The 16,324-nt window shown below is 41.8% G+C and overlaps 1 protein-coding gene across 1 annotated transcript in view; it reads left to right on the top strand.

Moving 5' to 3' along the window:
* Window positions 1-11,851: 11,851 nt before the first annotated feature.
* st6galnac5a (ST6 (alpha-N-acetyl-neuraminyl-2,3-beta-galactosyl-1,3)-N-acetylgalactosaminide alpha-2,6-sialyltransferase 5a) overlaps window positions 11,852-16,324 on the top strand; it is a 41,735-nt gene continuing 37,262 nt past the window's right edge. The window contains exons 1-2 of the mRNA XM_006634765.3: window positions 11,852-12,169; window positions 13,345-13,542. Of these exons, the coding sequence (XP_006634828.1) occupies window positions 12,155-12,169; window positions 13,345-13,542 (213 nt within the window). The 5' untranslated portion in view covers window positions 11,852-12,154. The remainder of the gene's footprint in view (window positions 12,170-13,344; window positions 13,543-16,324) is intronic.

Raw genomic sequence — 16,324 nt, 5'->3', positions numbered from 1 at the left:
TGCGTTAAAAAGCAGTTTATGAAGATCTGGGTATTTGATTGGACGGTGCTTTAACTTTCAAAATCCGTTCATAAATTATGAGCCGAAGGGAAGTCCAGACTTGTTTTCCTGTAATGCAGTAGACCTTTCTGTATGCTGTTTTTCATATCCCTCTGGATATAGTTTAAATGGTGATGGTGTTTACAGAATAACCTCCAAAGCTATTCTTGGGAAACCTGTTGTCTTATAACATTCTGCCATAAGATTTATGATTGTTGCCAACTGTCGGTCTCAGAATTCGGATCTTTACTCTTTGATTGATTGTCTCTCTGTCCATACCGTATGAAGACTTTTACTTAATTTACAGTTTTTTTTAATTGGGCAAACCCCTTCTTGTCTTCATAATTTATTGTAGTTTTCCCATGTCATTTTACCGTTTAAGATGGGAATTCCATCAAGGTTTGAACCTTACAGGAACAGCTACCGTTGTGCGGTGCGAGTTATTTCAATTTTCAGTATAATCGAATCGTTTCAGCCTGATTCTTGCATTCGTCCATTGTGACACAGGCCTGACCAGCTAGCTCGTGAGAGCCTGTACATACCATCCCACTCACTCCTGTAGTGCGTATTTAGGACCCTATGCAGACGGTATAATCCGGAAGTGACTGGAGAAGGGCTACAGGGAAAACACGATGAGGAATAGGGGGGATGGCGAACAGCGGGCGGTGCCGACGGTGATCAGGTGCAAGGGGGGAGCGCAGGTCATCAAGTCCAAAACCGTCCAAGGGGGAAATCCGGACGCAGTCCAAAATCCCAAAACCGGGTGATCCATGCACGATGAGACAAGGGAAAAATCCGGAACAGGAACAAGGAGTAAAAACAGAATGACGAGGCCAGGCGCTCTGAGCCCTGGACTCAGCTGGTCAGGACGCCGATTGGAAGCCTAAGCCCTCAAGCCGCGGACGTACTGTAGGGTGACTTGCTGCTAGGCAGGCCTGCGGGGCTTCATTCTTCCAATGCAGAGCCCTAAGCTTCCGGAGCAGCGGGTTTAAATAACACCTGTGAATGCAGGGACAGGTGTATGTGATGATGAAACTAACACAAAAAAGGGGTCGGAGCGCCCTCTAGAGGAGGGATGACAATCGTGACACTCCTTGCTCGATACTCGCACGTGAGCACTGCCTCGCAGGAGTTAGAGCCCTCTACAGTCTGACAGACCACTGGGGTATGCACCGTGCTCTTCCGGCACCCCAGAGTGACTTTCACTGGCCCACCAAGTTGTCCCCCGAAAGCTCCTAAAGATCTATTGAGGACCTTGGGTTAGAATTAGGACGAAGGAATAAAATGGTACCTGCAAAAACACTAACTCAGTAGATCCAAGTCATTGCTTTTAAAACAGCCCTGCAGACCCAAGCTCCTGAAGTATATCAAGAAGCTGAAAAAAATCCATTAATGTACTGATGCTGCCCTTTCCCAGAACCCTTCTCTCCTGACCCTCCTGATTCAATATGAGTGCTTTGTCGTCCTGAAAGCTCACTCCATGCAGTGACCCCAGCTTTCCAAACAAGAGGCCTCCTCTTAGGATGCTGCCAGCTCTTCCTCTGTACCAGTCAAAGCACAGCGTGTCAGGACAGAGCTGCAGAGAGCCAGGGGAGAGATATCTGTGGATATCTGTTAATCACATGTCTGAATGTGAGAACTGGAAGTGTTGCAACTTGTCTTTCGTTCTCTGGTTTGTTAACCGCATGAGGGATTTTTGATCTGTCTCGATCCAGGGGTGGCGCACTCTGTGACCCATAAAATCGGGCCAACTGATCTGCTGGACTTTGGAAACTGCTGGAGCGGACGACAGTCGGCCCTCGGGTTTGGAATTAGAAGCAGCGCATCCAGGAGTAGCAATACAATAAGAGAAAAAAAAATGAAGTGACAAGTTGTTTCACACAAGTGAACATGCCCGTTCAATGGGTTGGATACAGTAGATTGAACCAGCCTGGGGAGACCACAGCAGCTCAGTCCATCTCTGAGTGTACTGAAAGCAGAGCACTCCTGTGCTGCTTTGCAATGTTAGAGGCTCTGACAGCTCCTGTCAAACATCCAGTGGGTTTGAGGCCCATCCATGGACAAGAACCCTTTGATTTGTCTCGTCTAGGAAAGACATTTTCTTTCCCTCTTTATCAACGACTTACCCTCCAGTAAAGATTGAAATAAAGATTTCAGAGTGGCACTGCAGGATCATTTTAATTAACCATACAAACAACTTGTGGAAAGGATTTGGAGTGGGCGTTTGCTTTTAATAAAATGGGAATCTGAGGCTTCATATAGTATGTTTTTTTACATACCAAAAACTGACCTGAAATTGAGGTAATATTTAAACTTTTGCAAAATGGTCTGGACTGCAAAATCCAGGATAGAATTGTTCAGACTTCAGAAGCTAGTAATGTAGCTAACATACAGTAGATCTGGAGTACCCAAGCCAGATCCTGGGGGTCCACAGACACCTCCTGGTTTTTCTTCCAGCCAAGCTCTCAATTTATCAATTGAATCCTTAATTGACTTAACTTGCAAATATACTAATGAAGGAAGTTGTGGGTTGAATTAAGGCTTCAATTCTATAATTGCTTGGCAAGAGTGAAAACCAGCATTTGTGTGGGTCTCCAACACCAGGACTGAGTCAGGCCTGTAGCAGAGTATCAATGAATGACAAACACATGTTTCTTGGTCTTGTGTGGTACGATATAGCAGAGTAACCACAAGAGCTGCTGTTCCATTGTACCCCTGCTGAATCTGGCTAAAACTCACAGAAGTGAGAGGTTTGGCCAAGAACAAGCAACGCTTTGTAGTCGTGACTTTCTAAACAATGACAAACCTACTGTGAAAAAAGAATATCAGACTCTGTGAGAAAGCTTTTATCTTTTCTTGACTAGTCAGTATCTTGACTTAGTGACCCCATCAGAAGTACGCGATAAGACAGCCCAGCGCACAGGCATACATGGAATTTGGAATTGTGGGAGATCAATAATGTCAGCCTATTATTTCTTCTTATAAACTTCTATTAGTGACAGATGTTAACATGACCTTGTAAAGTAAAAAATAAAACTATTACTGATATGATAAAGCTCTTTTGATAGCTTTATGTGAGCTAGTGACATCTGAAAAGCTCTCTGTGAACAGGCTGGAGGATTTTGAACAAGCACAAACTGGTGTTTGTGCCTTTGTGGACTTTGTCTTGCACTAAAATAAAGCATGGAAATAACACTGAAAGCAGGACCCAAAAACACAAATGAAGAAGATAAAGAGGAGATTCTTCTTCTAATGAAAGGGTGTGAGAGAGTTGAGAAAACAGAGCAGCTCTGCTGCTGAAGTGTATTTTTTGGTATACTGTACTTCAGAACACAGCGAGACAGCATCTTTGGGAAGTGTAAGCAGAACTAACGCTTTGTTACCTGATCTTGTCAGATGTCAAAAGCCATGCAATGCCGGGCCTGTTCTCCAGTGGGATGGGAAGCCTCTATGAAACTCCAGGTTACTGCTGTTGTTATGTTGGTGGTGGACCAGCAGGTGGCGATCTTCCATCTCCTGTTGCACCTGAATTTTGAAACCAGATGTCCCGACATGGTGACACTTTGCTGTAGATTAACCCATAAGCCATCGTCACAACTACTTGGTCATTAAAGATCCTGGTGTACTGTTTGTAAGCGTTGGGGTATTGTCATTCAAGCTAATATTAAATTAACTAATTTTGCATTTGGGTCATATTGAGCTTGATGAGTTGCAATTTGTAAGAGGGATGGATTTGGGCTGGTAACAGTTTCACATTATACGTTTGTTCAGGGGACAGGAAAGCTATTACATACCTGCTTTACTTCAGTGTTTTTTTCCCAGAATTTCCTGAGATCATGATCTTGTGATCTTGAAATAAATAGAAAAGGGGCAATCATAAGATAGCCTCAATGAACCACCTCATTAAACTGTGCCATGATGCATTAACTATTAAAATTCTGAAGGTTTTATTTGTCTTGGTGTCCCTTCATTCTGATACATAATTTAAATATAGAGTGGAAACCAACCAGACGCTTCATACTAGTATTTCTTTAGACCGTAAGAAATGGAACAAGGGAGAGGAAGCCATGCGGACCCAGATTCAGCTTCAACAACACAGCCGGGCAGCACGGTCCAGGCTCCCAGACCCTTGGCATAAGGAAGCTCCTGCTCCAGTTTTAAATGTGCTGTCCCTGGTATCTTCTCTCTGGACTCATCCCACAACAGAAATACAGTATACTATATTATCTATACCATGGAGACCAGATGTGTACTCATATTATTCTAGATGTTGTGACACTGCGATGCTGTCTGCCAGCATGCGAGATGTACCTCGTGTTTCCCTGTTTCTTCACCATGTTTGTCACCACATGGGGGAAATTGCTGTCTTTGTCATTTTGTTTTTGTATCCATCCTTTTATTCCACTGTGTTCCTCTTGTAACCTGTTGTACAAGGCGGTATAGGTAGAGGTGAAGTCTATACCAGATCCACAGAGACACAAGGCCAGGCACATCCTGCAATGACCTTTATTAAGCTATTAACCACAGATAATCTTTATTGAAACCACAGATAATCTTTATTGAGATGATTCGTTATTTAAATATTCCTTGTTATTGGAGTTTGTGGTACGAATCTAATCAAATAAGAGTACTTATATGGATGTATGTTTTGCGTGAAAAACACAAATGTCATTTTAACTGAAAATTCTATACAATTGTCAGCTATAAATTATGGTTACTTCTGTGCTCAGGTGCAAAGTTGAAAGGGAATGTATATTAATGTTTTATTAAGTCAAAGACAATGAGTCAAGAGCCCACAAATAATTGTTTTTGAATTAAAAAGCTTCAGACATAATGATAAAACCTCATTTCTTATACAACAGTTAATATAAGAACAAGATGCTTATTCACTAGTGTTAAAATATAATGAATTAAAGTGACTGATTTCAACACTTACTGCTGTTGTATAGAGCTGCTTTTGTAGTTAATGTTTCCAAAATGGCTTGCATAGTGTCATTAATAAGGCTGGATCACTTTGCCTCTTTTGACTTGTTAAATGCAAGAAAGACTCAAAGGTCATCCGTCATGTCCCTTTCACTGACAAGGTCGCGATACATGTTTTCAAAGATGTCTTGTATGTTTTGCTTGTTGGCATCACAAGCACAGAGTGATGGATCGTGCTCTTCTGCATGTCAAACTGCTGCTAAATGATGACACGTCCTTGTTGCCAGTTCAACACCACTGATCCAGGGCAAAAAAAAAAAACTGTGCATTTGAAAGAGATCTATTGGGCTATTTGAAAGTCCAGAAGAAATAATAGTCATTTACAGTACCTTAATTATGGAGCAAGAGGAAAAGGGGTGTGATTTCTCCTTTGTGCAGTGACATCGTCAGGGCCTTTGTCGTGGTGTAAAAATAATGACGGCACCAAGTTTCACCTCAGGCTTTAAATCATAGAAATTCATCTTCTGACACATGAACTGCAGATATGGAAGATGGCAAAGGCTGGGGTTATACGTGATAATAGTGAAAACAGCCAGGTAAATGATTAATTCGCAAAGACCGAGCTGTCATTATTTTCTTTCACACAGTAACCATTTCTTACGCGCTGTTCCGAAAATTCCCCGGGGGAGAGTACCTTCATAAGCCTTTTTAAAGGGATTCTGTGGGCTGGCACTTCAGGCGTTTTCTGAGCTGGGGCTGCTTTGCAAATGCGGAACACTGTGTGTTTGATGATTGACTCGGGCTGAGATACATTAACAAAGAGGCAGATAACTTGAATGTTTGAAAACTGACAAATAACGCTCTCTGCCTGCCTACGGGCAAATGATGTCAGTGACACAACACTATATCCTTTCAGATACCTGCATTCTTTAGAATAATAATAATAGTAAAACCCATTATCTTCATCATCAAGATATCAATATGAATAAAGTAATGTTTTACACATTCATGTTCACAAAACAGTTAAGTCTAAATTATTGCTTTCTTGACCACCTCTTGTTTTGTTTTCTAGTTTTCAGGAGGTGTTTTTAACCACAAAGGCTGCTCACGGCCAATCTGTCCCCTGTGGAGATGTTCTGTGAGTAAACGCTACTTCTGGATAAGATCTCTGTTGGCTGCAGTGTTTTAACTCCTGGTTTTCAATCCACTGAGTTGGTGTACCGTATTTCTCTTGGTGAAACATGGAGAGCTACTCTGCTCTTACACGCACCCAGCTGTTGACACACCTGAAGGACAGCTTGGCTATCCCCAGTCATCAAGTTCGGAGAACATTACAATCAGCAAACAAAAAGGAATTCCCAAGTCATTTTCAGTTTGTGCAAAAGCATCCTGTCTCCTTTGTCAGCGATCATGTTCCATTCATTTCACTTACTGTTTAGATATTCACAACATACAGCATAACTCTGACAGTGGAATCATGTTACCGTTTTCCTCAGTGATTGTGGTAAGTATACCTGCCTAATTTATTTCATTGCATGTCATACGCATAACAAGGTTTCACGGATTCTGCAGCTTTAGGTGGAAATAAATAAAAGTAAAAATATAAAAAATCTAACCCAGTAAAGTTTGGAAAGGCATGAGCTTTAACTCCAAGGATTGGAAATCAAGCCAAAGGTTTGTTTGTTTTTTATCCAGTGATGGAAATGCTGCCAGATCAGCATTGGTAAGTGTCGTTTTATGCTGGCTGGTGCCAATCACTAACTCATGACCATCATATACTGTAACACTGAATGCGTTTTTTTTTTACGTGAAGAACCGAGATTTGAACTACAGTAGTACAGGCAGTTTCGGATACACCTCCTTACAACTCACAAGCGTCACTGTAGTCTTAACATTGTCATTCTTCCCAGTGGGATGCTGGCAAATGAAGATCTCTTGCAAAGCATGCAGCTTTGTGCAGCACTGCTGCAGGGCCGTCCTGTGAGGAGTTGTCTAGTGTGGCACCAGCCGCCAGACTGCTTCTCCATGCTGTAGGAAACTGCCACCGACAGGTCACATACTTCACAACTGATGAATTTCCATCCACTCTGCTGCAGCTATGGCAACAAAAACATTCTGTGAAGAACACAGAAATGCTTAACACTAGAACTGTAATAGGGAAGGTCAAGGGACTAGGACAATCTAACATTAGCCATGTTAATGAGGTCGATGACAAATAAATGTTCTGTGCAGTATTCCCTGTTGTAGAACCTAATTACGCTATCACTCACATAAACAGATTTCTGTACTGATCCTCTGAATGCACCAGGTAGAATTTGTTAAGTAAACCAGAGCCCTGCTGTGATTTAGCACACGATGGAAATGCTTTCATTGAAGAGCACAGGCTGCACAATTGATTGGTTAATATATACTGTATACTGTATATTCAACTACATTTTGTTTCGGTTCCTACATGGAGTTTATAGATTTACTGCAAATAATTGGCATGCTGCCCTTGAAAAATTGATTTCCTAAAATTTAATGTGTATTGAATGTTATACTTTTGCTTGTTATTACCAAGCCACAGGCATAATTCTGTACCTAGGGCACATTATGCCTCATCAGGCTTTCTCACTGCTGTCTTTCCCTTTCTAGAGAGCTGTGTCTGTGACGGATCTTTAGAAAGACTGAGACAGACCCCCGTTTCAACCGGCCACCCCACGGAGAGGGTCAGGGTGTTGCTGTCAGTGCTGAGTCTGCACTGTCCGTGAAGGGAGAGCTTCACTGCCCAGTGGTGACAGCTCAGCACCTTTTTTGCGCATATACTGTGCTCAATTGATCCCAAATCGACAAAAGAGAGGCCAAATCAAATCTTTCATTGAAACCGAACATCAACAATCACGGACACTATTACCCGTGTCTATTACAAAGCCTGGGTCTCTGATCTATGTAGGAGAAAGCTCCAGACCACAGTCATAGGTCTGAATTTATTCAGTTTAGCATGAGCTAAAAATTGACATTATTCCTTGCAACTTGTGAAATCGTTGGCACTAATCCTTAATTCTCCCCAGAAAGGGAAAGAATGTACAGTATAGAGTCCTGCCTTCTGTCATGTTCTGATCTGATTCCTTTTGTCATGGTGTTACTTATGTCTGGGGAGGTGCTGCAGAGATGCAGTTGTGGGGGCATTTAGCTTCCCTAGTGTTTTATGAAAAGAGACATGACTCCCTTCTACGTTGAGTGGAAAAGCACGCCTTGCCCGTGTTTTAGAACTCCATACAACCCTTGGATACCTTATTCTAAGACACCCAAAGCACAGCCAAGAGCTCAGCCTATAAGCTATTAAGAGCAAATTCGTATATACAGTACCTGGAATAAACAACTCTAACAGCTGAATCAATCAGTGATCTGCTACAGTCCCTAGCAGTGCCTGTTTATGAACTTGCACCTTCTGTCCAAAACCTAGTTCTGTGCAAGCCAACACAGACTCATGTACAGTAACTACTCGGTAGCGGTTTCTGTTTTTTAAGATACCAGTATTACAATCTTGTCATCAAGCGTTACGAGCAATGAACCCCTGCACTTATATTAATTGGCTTATTTCTCATTGAGTGACGGTCCAGAAGGAACAGCCATTCCTTGCAAACCTCACATTAGATAATTGTGATTGATGTTTCATAAAAGCTGGTCCTTATGAAATATGCATGAAAGGCTGCACTTCGAGGCAAAGTAAAATAAATCAATGACAGACAATTTAGTCGGGTTATCATATTGTTGGTCATTTTTTATTTCCATATCTTAAGTCATGACTGCCACACCTGCTCACAGAGATGTTTAAAGACATGGCTAAGGACTACCGATTCCTGATGAAAGTTTAATCCATGCTTTGCACAGTTGCATGAATGTTCCTCTCTAAAGTCACTGCATGTCTAACAGTAGTCAGATTATGGAATTGTTATGACAAAGAGGATACAATGAAAACTCTTGTCTTTAAATTAACCTTGCTGAAGTGATGATATTCCCCAGACAACTCTACTGAGCAAAATTGATATTGCTGCATAAGATCTTCCAACTCTGATTCTGTGTCCTAATGTGTATATCGGTGTATATTACTTCTGGCACACTATCATCCATTTGTTTTGATACTTGCAGCAGTTTTGTGAGAGGTTTTAAATATGAATTATTCCCTTCTGAGGTGTTGAACCAGGACAGTATAAATATTGCACTCCAGAGAAGGATTATAAGTGTGTAATATGTAATAGGATAAGGGTTGTTCCAGACTTTTTTTGTATATTTGTTAAAATCAGCTTCTTATTTATAACACCTGTATCGCTCTGCCATACCTGTGGGCTTCATCATGATTTGTGAAGTGCCCCTCTCATTTTCTTCTTTTCAGATTTTACCCATGTCCAGTGTTATACCACTGTAATGTATCTTCAACTTTTGTTATTTGGAATCTGGGATACAGACAAATATGACCTTTAAGATAATACGTATACACAGTTACTTCGATCCGTTTCTGAAAGTAATTGATGAACAAAGTCCTTTAGTAGCAAATAACAGTGTTCAAGTAAAGGTGCTTTGAGAACCCTTCTTAGTACAACAGGTTTACTAATAGTGCTCACTCTCAACAGACATTTGCAAAGGAACAGACAAATAGTTTCCGTAAAGGAACTCCACATCACATCAAATAACAAAACTAAATCCTTTTAACAACAGGCCCATCTCCTGCAAAATCAATCAGAACGCAGACTTAATTGAAAGACCCCATTAAGTTGGAGTCTGGAACAGACCAAAAATGCAGTCAACTGTTCTGCAGGAACGAACAGCAAACTGACAGGGGGTGATTTACTGCTGGGTTTATAACACATGGAAAGACTTTCTATTTTATGGCTGTTGTATACACGGGATTATAAATACAAAGACTCAGGCACAGACGCAAAATAGATTTCCTAGTTTGAGAGAGCAACTGTTTATTCTGAAAATCTAAAGACCACTGGTAAAACATGATTGAACAGTTTGGGAACAAGGGGAGACTGCTACTGCCCTTTGCCTAACCACAGTCACATGTGTTTTGTGCTGCAAACTATTTCTTCAGCACGAGCGTGAATGGGGTGGTGTGCCAGTCATCACAATTACAACTAACCCTGCTGCTGGCTAAGGACTCACACAACAAACCCTTCACATTCCATTGCTGTGCAGGCATTTCTGAGTGTTACTAGTGAATGAGCAACCTACTGTATCAATGGCACGTTGTGGTAAGGTTGCACTTAAAGGGATTTGTAGAAAGCCAGTAGTGAAGTATAGTCTTCTCTATATAGACAATGGCGACTCAATAGCATCAGTCTCTGTGCTTTCCCCCTGCTGACTGCACCAGCCCTATCCCCTGCTGAGTACAGGTGACAACACTTTGCCCATTTGAATTACCTCCAGCATTAAATGATTGTGAAACATTTCACCTGAGTTGGATGCACTTGTCTGTTGCCAGTGCAGGACTAATAAGAGTGCTATTAACAAGATGACAGGTGAATGTGCCTTGAACAAGATCCTCACCCCAGGGGCTCGCATAGTCTCATGGAGGAGGCACATCACTCTCGCAGAAGGGGATTCAATGCGAGTCACTCTGAACGGCTCTGTGGTGTTTACTGAGAAGGTGTTGATTAAGAAAACATTTTTGTAAAGACTGTGAAAGAAGTGCTTTTACATAATGCAAAGCCGTGTCGGAGAGGTTTTTCATCATAAATATGTGAGGAACCAAAAGGATTGTAGAACTGGTAGTTTCATATATAGGACATATGAACCGCTTTCATTTATTTTTAGTATAGCACATGCGTTCATGTAAAATTAATCACATTTGGTTTTGTTATGCATGCGTTTTCATGTAGGCCACAGTATGCGCGAGGTTTTGGACGGCTTCGCGGTTCTTGTCTGCTATTGGACTCTGCATTTCCTTTGATAACAGCGTCTGTCTCGTTTGTCAAAATCCAGGTCTTAGCCACTCAAATCGTTTCAACAGCAGATTTGCATGAATTAAAATGTTTTACGTCTGGGAAAAAAAAAAACCACAGCTCTTAAAATATGTCTTCTGGAAATGAAATGAAAACGTCCGGTAAATATAAACAGACTCTGTACAATAAAAGTCATAAATCCTACTGTAACACAAGCCAGCCGTGTATAAGATTGTCTGAAACGTTGGTAATAGTTCGGAGAATATTCATAGATATATGGGGGGCGGATGGCAAGGGAAGCAAGGGCACAAAGCGACACGACAGGGTGGACCCGAGTCCACAGCAGGGCGCACAAATGCATAAATATAGCGTGTCTTTGGAAGCTAGCTGGAAACTGGAACAGGCAGTAGAAAGCCGAAAACCCTGGGGGAACATGCAGACTCCTTACAGAAGGCACCCCAGTCCGGAGTCGAACCCAGGACTCGGAAACTGCGAGGACCACTTAAAGTCAAAGTGGCCTCCACCCCTAGTTATTGTAACACTAAGAATTATATATACGGTATCACAAATAACACATTATATATTAAATTTTTCATGCATGTTCAAGAAAAGAGCCCCCGCTTTTTCCTTTTAGAAACTGAATATACGACATCAGACGGCCTTAAAGGTCCGTTACGCACAGTCTGCTGAGAAGTGTGCAGTTGCTATTCTGCGGCGTTTGAATTGCACACACTCAAATAACGTTTCTCTGTATTTCGGGGTCATGCGTTCGACTGCGTCCCCGTCAATAAGAATTGACACCGACCAAACCGTTGTGGGTGCTGCGAAGTTAAAACGATGATTGAAAGACGCACACACACACACAACAAAAAAAAAAAGTTTGTTTAAAAGCCCCGCGACGTTGTCGCAGCTCAATTAATCAGTTTCAGGCGCGACAGTCTTCGAACCGTCCAGCTCCGGTGCGGCCATGCCGATGTGCAACCCGACGCGTTTTAAGACCCAGAAGACGGGCAGTGACAGGGGCTGTCTGAAACTCGGTTTGCACATCGCTCGTGAAAAGCGGCTCCAGTCCTAATTCCTCGCTCTGCGTGCGCCGGGTCTAATCTCCACCACAGCAGCGCCGTGCAGTGCAGTCCAGCGCCTCAACTCAGTTTTAGCCGGAATGGGGATGCGACGGGGATTTTCGCTCTCGCTGTAATCTAGTAGCATGAAGCAGAAAGGACCCAGATGTGCACACCAGAGGGATTAGAGGAGAGCAGCGCAAAATGAAGACACCAATGGTAACAGTTCCTCTAACTCTTTCCCCCCTCCTCCCCACCCCACTCTTAAAATGTTTAATCGATTCAAGGATTTTATTAGTTCTGTTAGAAATTAGTGACTGGTCAGGCTTTTGCGTCAGTTGTCATCAATATTACCGCACACGCACCGGATTAACGGAGATGATAAAATACGGTGGACGCAGCTGTCTCTAATTTTGATTTGTTGTTGTTGTTGTTGTTGTTGTTGTTTTTTTAATTTTGTTTTTCATACATCGTTCGGCGGCGCTTAAAGCATATGACAACAGCAATGAAAAAAAAGTTAAGTTTTTTTTTATTTTTTCAACTCAGATATTTAGTTTTGTAAAAAATATTTTCTTTGAACAGCAAAAGTGAAGTTACCTTTACTGGGAAATGATACATAGTACTGCAGCTGTAGCATTCGAGATGTACTGTATGTACCTGCAAGAAGGTGGTCGATTTTTTAGATGTGTTGGCAGACATTGTCTTATTTTACAACAGAATTATTTGGGAGAAATAATTTACCCTGGTCGCCTGTAAAATAAAGAAACCCTTCATTCTTACGGAGCAATTAATACCATACCTGTAAAAAATACAGCAGAATATCCGAAAACACTGTTTACCTTGTACTGTTAATACATCTCTCATTTAAAATTCTAATATGATCGCTCGATCAATCAACTGATTACAGATCCTTAAATTGCTGTACTATTTTCTGTCTGTAGTCCACCAGAATTGGTCTTTGATTTAGTCTTTTGTGCACGATACTGTATTTATACGAGAGATACGAGAGATGTAACTCTGTCACATTCGTACAATAAAATCAATACTGAAGAGTGCCAGAACCTCGTGCTTTTATCTAGGCAAGGATGTGTTTGTGAAAGCACTGATACAACATTTTATCTCCGAAATTAATAGCTTTTTCTAATGATGCAGATGAAAGCGTTGTACTGTACTTCCCGTTTCTAAGTTTTTCTGAGGCACCGTCAGCTGTCAGTACGTGTAATAGCACTGCTGGTGTAAAAGACTCAACGATATTTAAAGGTTAAAGAAATGCAAAAAGAACTCGCTTTGAATCTGCCTTTCTGACAAATCCTGTAGCAGCAATGTCCTTAAGCGCTCCTTGTTTGCAAGTTACGGGCAGTGATGCGCTGTTTTGCTCTCTTGTCTTTGCTCAGCGCCATGGGATAGCTGTGTTTTTAGCTATTACCATGTGTACCAGCTTGTTGCTCGTGTACAACAGCAGCTACAGCAACACGCAGAAACTCCAAAATGACTCGGAGAGCCGGGAGCACCAACCCACGAAGTTGGTGACCAAGCCACCAAGAGACCAGCTTTCACCCTTGCAGGGATACAGCAGCATCATAGATCACAAGGTAAAACCGTTTAAACTTGGCAGAATAAGTGTGGTTCATGATCTGTTTGTCTTAATCTGACAATCTGTCATTGTGTGGAAGATGAAAATAAACTGTATGTTTTATATCTTTCACTGATATAGATTAATGGCTGTAATTTAGCATACACGGAATAATTCAGTAACATGCCATTTGTATAATTAATTAACATAGGTATTTGGCCATCGAGGATGTCTTTTTACTGTCTTTTTTAAAAACAGCATCTAATTGATGCCTGTGATAATCTATACTGCATGCATGAAGTGGTAACACTCTTAATAAGTTGCATGGGAGTCAATTATTTTGTGCACTTGCAGAGTATAGCTCTTCGAGCAGACAAAAGGGGAGACGCACAAAACAACATTAATATTATTACAGATCACTTGCACAGAAAAGACAGTTTGCATACAATACTGCTTGTCCCATGCTAATCTAATATTGCAGCATACTAAGGGTTAGTGCTGGCCTGTTTGCAGGTCATTGCTTGGCCCTCTGTTCCATACCATCACGCAAACCTGATGGTCTGATCTCCGCAGGATAGCACTTTAGACACACGATAATCTCACGGTCCAGCATTTCATGATCACTAAGTTCTCTACATTGCCGGTGAAAAAGAGCAGTGGAAAGGCTTTGTCTCTTGGTGTTGGCTTGTGTACACATACAGTGCAGTATGTAACAGATAGGCTTCCGTTTTAAAACCATCTGCATGGTTCCCTTCTCAAGATCTCAGCAGGAGTGATCAGAAACGAAAGAATGGGAAATGAATCCAACATACTATGGCTCGTGTTGCCCGTTCATATGGAGTTTATGTTTTTAATTCATGGACATTCCTTTTTTTTTTTTTAATCGCCCCTTAATTCTGTGTGTTTATCCAGTAGGTTCAAGATAAGGATAAATCCGCATGGAAAGGACTGACAGTCAATTTCTCATTTTCACACATTAGTGACTCCTTGTAACATCCTTGTAACACTGCTGCAGCATTCCAGCCTCCTCCGGCTCCCCTTTGCACACCTCATAATTACACTTAATTTAACACTTATCCACAAATCGCTAGTACGGCTTCCCATCCTCCACGAGTTTCTTCCCCCAGCCCGTCTGTGTTCAGTATTCATCTGACGTCCAGGTAGAATTGTTTAGGCAAGTACAAAAGGAAATCCTGTGGTACTTTTAATGGGTAATTGATAAAGCTCCTGAAATTTCCCCTGGGTGAGGGTTGACAGGCTTTGAAAATCTCTGTTTCACTGTGCTCTTGATTTATTTATTTTTCAAGGCCCGTAGTGAATTGTGCAGGGGAGGGGCTGGCGATGCAGGTTTTCATGTCAACAATCCCGCGATTAGCAGATTATCAGTTACAACGGTGCCACGACTGGTACGCTTTTAAAACCCCGAGGATCTGCAGGCGCGCATTAAGGGCTCCGAATCATCGGTCAGGTGCAGATTGCCCCGGTGGTTATTGATGTCACCGTTCACACCTTGTCTGGCTCTCCAGCAGGCTGGTGATACTGTAGTTCGAGAACCGAATCCTTCTTTTTTTCTCTCGTTTGGCTCTGAAGATTGGAACTCTCTCTCTTTTCTGTGTGTGCACACCTGAATTTAAGTCCAAAGACAGGGAATGGCATCGTCGCGTCAAGCAGGAGGAGTACATGTTTTAAAATTAAAATAAGTGTACGTGTTTTCTGAACAAAACTTAATCTTTGTACTGGTGACATTTTTTAAAAAAAATCTGTTTCTCAAGATGCAATGAAACCCCCTCCGTGGTGATTTAGAGCTTTAGCTGTAGCCGGGGCACATGTGTATGATCTTGTTGCTAGCGTGTGGATTTTCAGTTAGCTCAGCCCTGTGAGGCATATGGCCGCGATATTGTTTCTTTGGCTCGGCTGATACAAGTTATTAAAAATCTGAACCGTCTTGCGCCCAGGCGGCTGTGAAGTATGTCCCAGTTTTATTTAAGATTTCCAACTTTCAGAAAGAGTGATAAAAGAAGATGTGCTGTGAGGGCTGGCTTCTTTTTTGCTTGGGGCAGTGGTTCCCATCTCTGCTCCCAGAGGAACACTGGGTGCTCGTTTTCATTCCAGCAGAGTTCTACATCTCCGATGCTAATTGATGACTTAATTGATCTGCTTGCTTGTATAGACTTTTATTTAACTTGTTTTTTTGGTCAGTCCTGAGTGTCAAGTATACCCTTACTTCAAGGATACTGTTTCTAAAAGCCTCAACACACAGAACTTTATGCAGCTTCTTCTCAACTTGCTTGCTGCTACTTCTGCCTAAACATAACAGAACATATGTTGATAAGAAACAGACACAGGTGGGAAGGCCAGTGTTTCAGGCACGCCCACAGTGGGAGGGACATTTCCACAGGATATGCCTACAGTGGGAGTGGCAATTCACAGGGTACGCCCACAAAAGGGGGTGACAATGCATTAGGCATGCTCACAATGAGCAAGTTTTTATTCTGTTTCCAGTTGGTTACATTTCAGGCAACACAGCTGAATGGAAGGCAGTTCTGAAACTGAGAAATGCATACTAATTAGAAGTCCCATTTGACCTTTTATGAGCTGAAAGCAAATTTAAAAATATATCCCAAATAGAAAACTGAAATCTACAGGATCAGGAACCATGGGCTTGGTAACCTACTGTATCCTTTGTGCTGGACATTGTAGCAGATTAATACTGCAGGAAATCTTTCTACACTGGAAAAGCACAATGAGAGCTGGTGAAAGCTGTGTGATTAAAATATTTTGGGGACTGATGATTAAATCGT

The sequence above is a fragment of the Lepisosteus oculatus genome, chromosome 9 (genome assembly GCF_040954835.1).
Source record: "Lepisosteus oculatus isolate fLepOcu1 chromosome 9, fLepOcu1.hap2, whole genome shotgun sequence".
NCBI lineage: Eukaryota > Metazoa > Chordata > Actinopteri > Semionotiformes > Lepisosteidae > Lepisosteus > Lepisosteus oculatus.
Note: the sequence above shows the minus strand (reverse complement) of the source record. Positions and strands in the feature narration are given on the sequence as shown.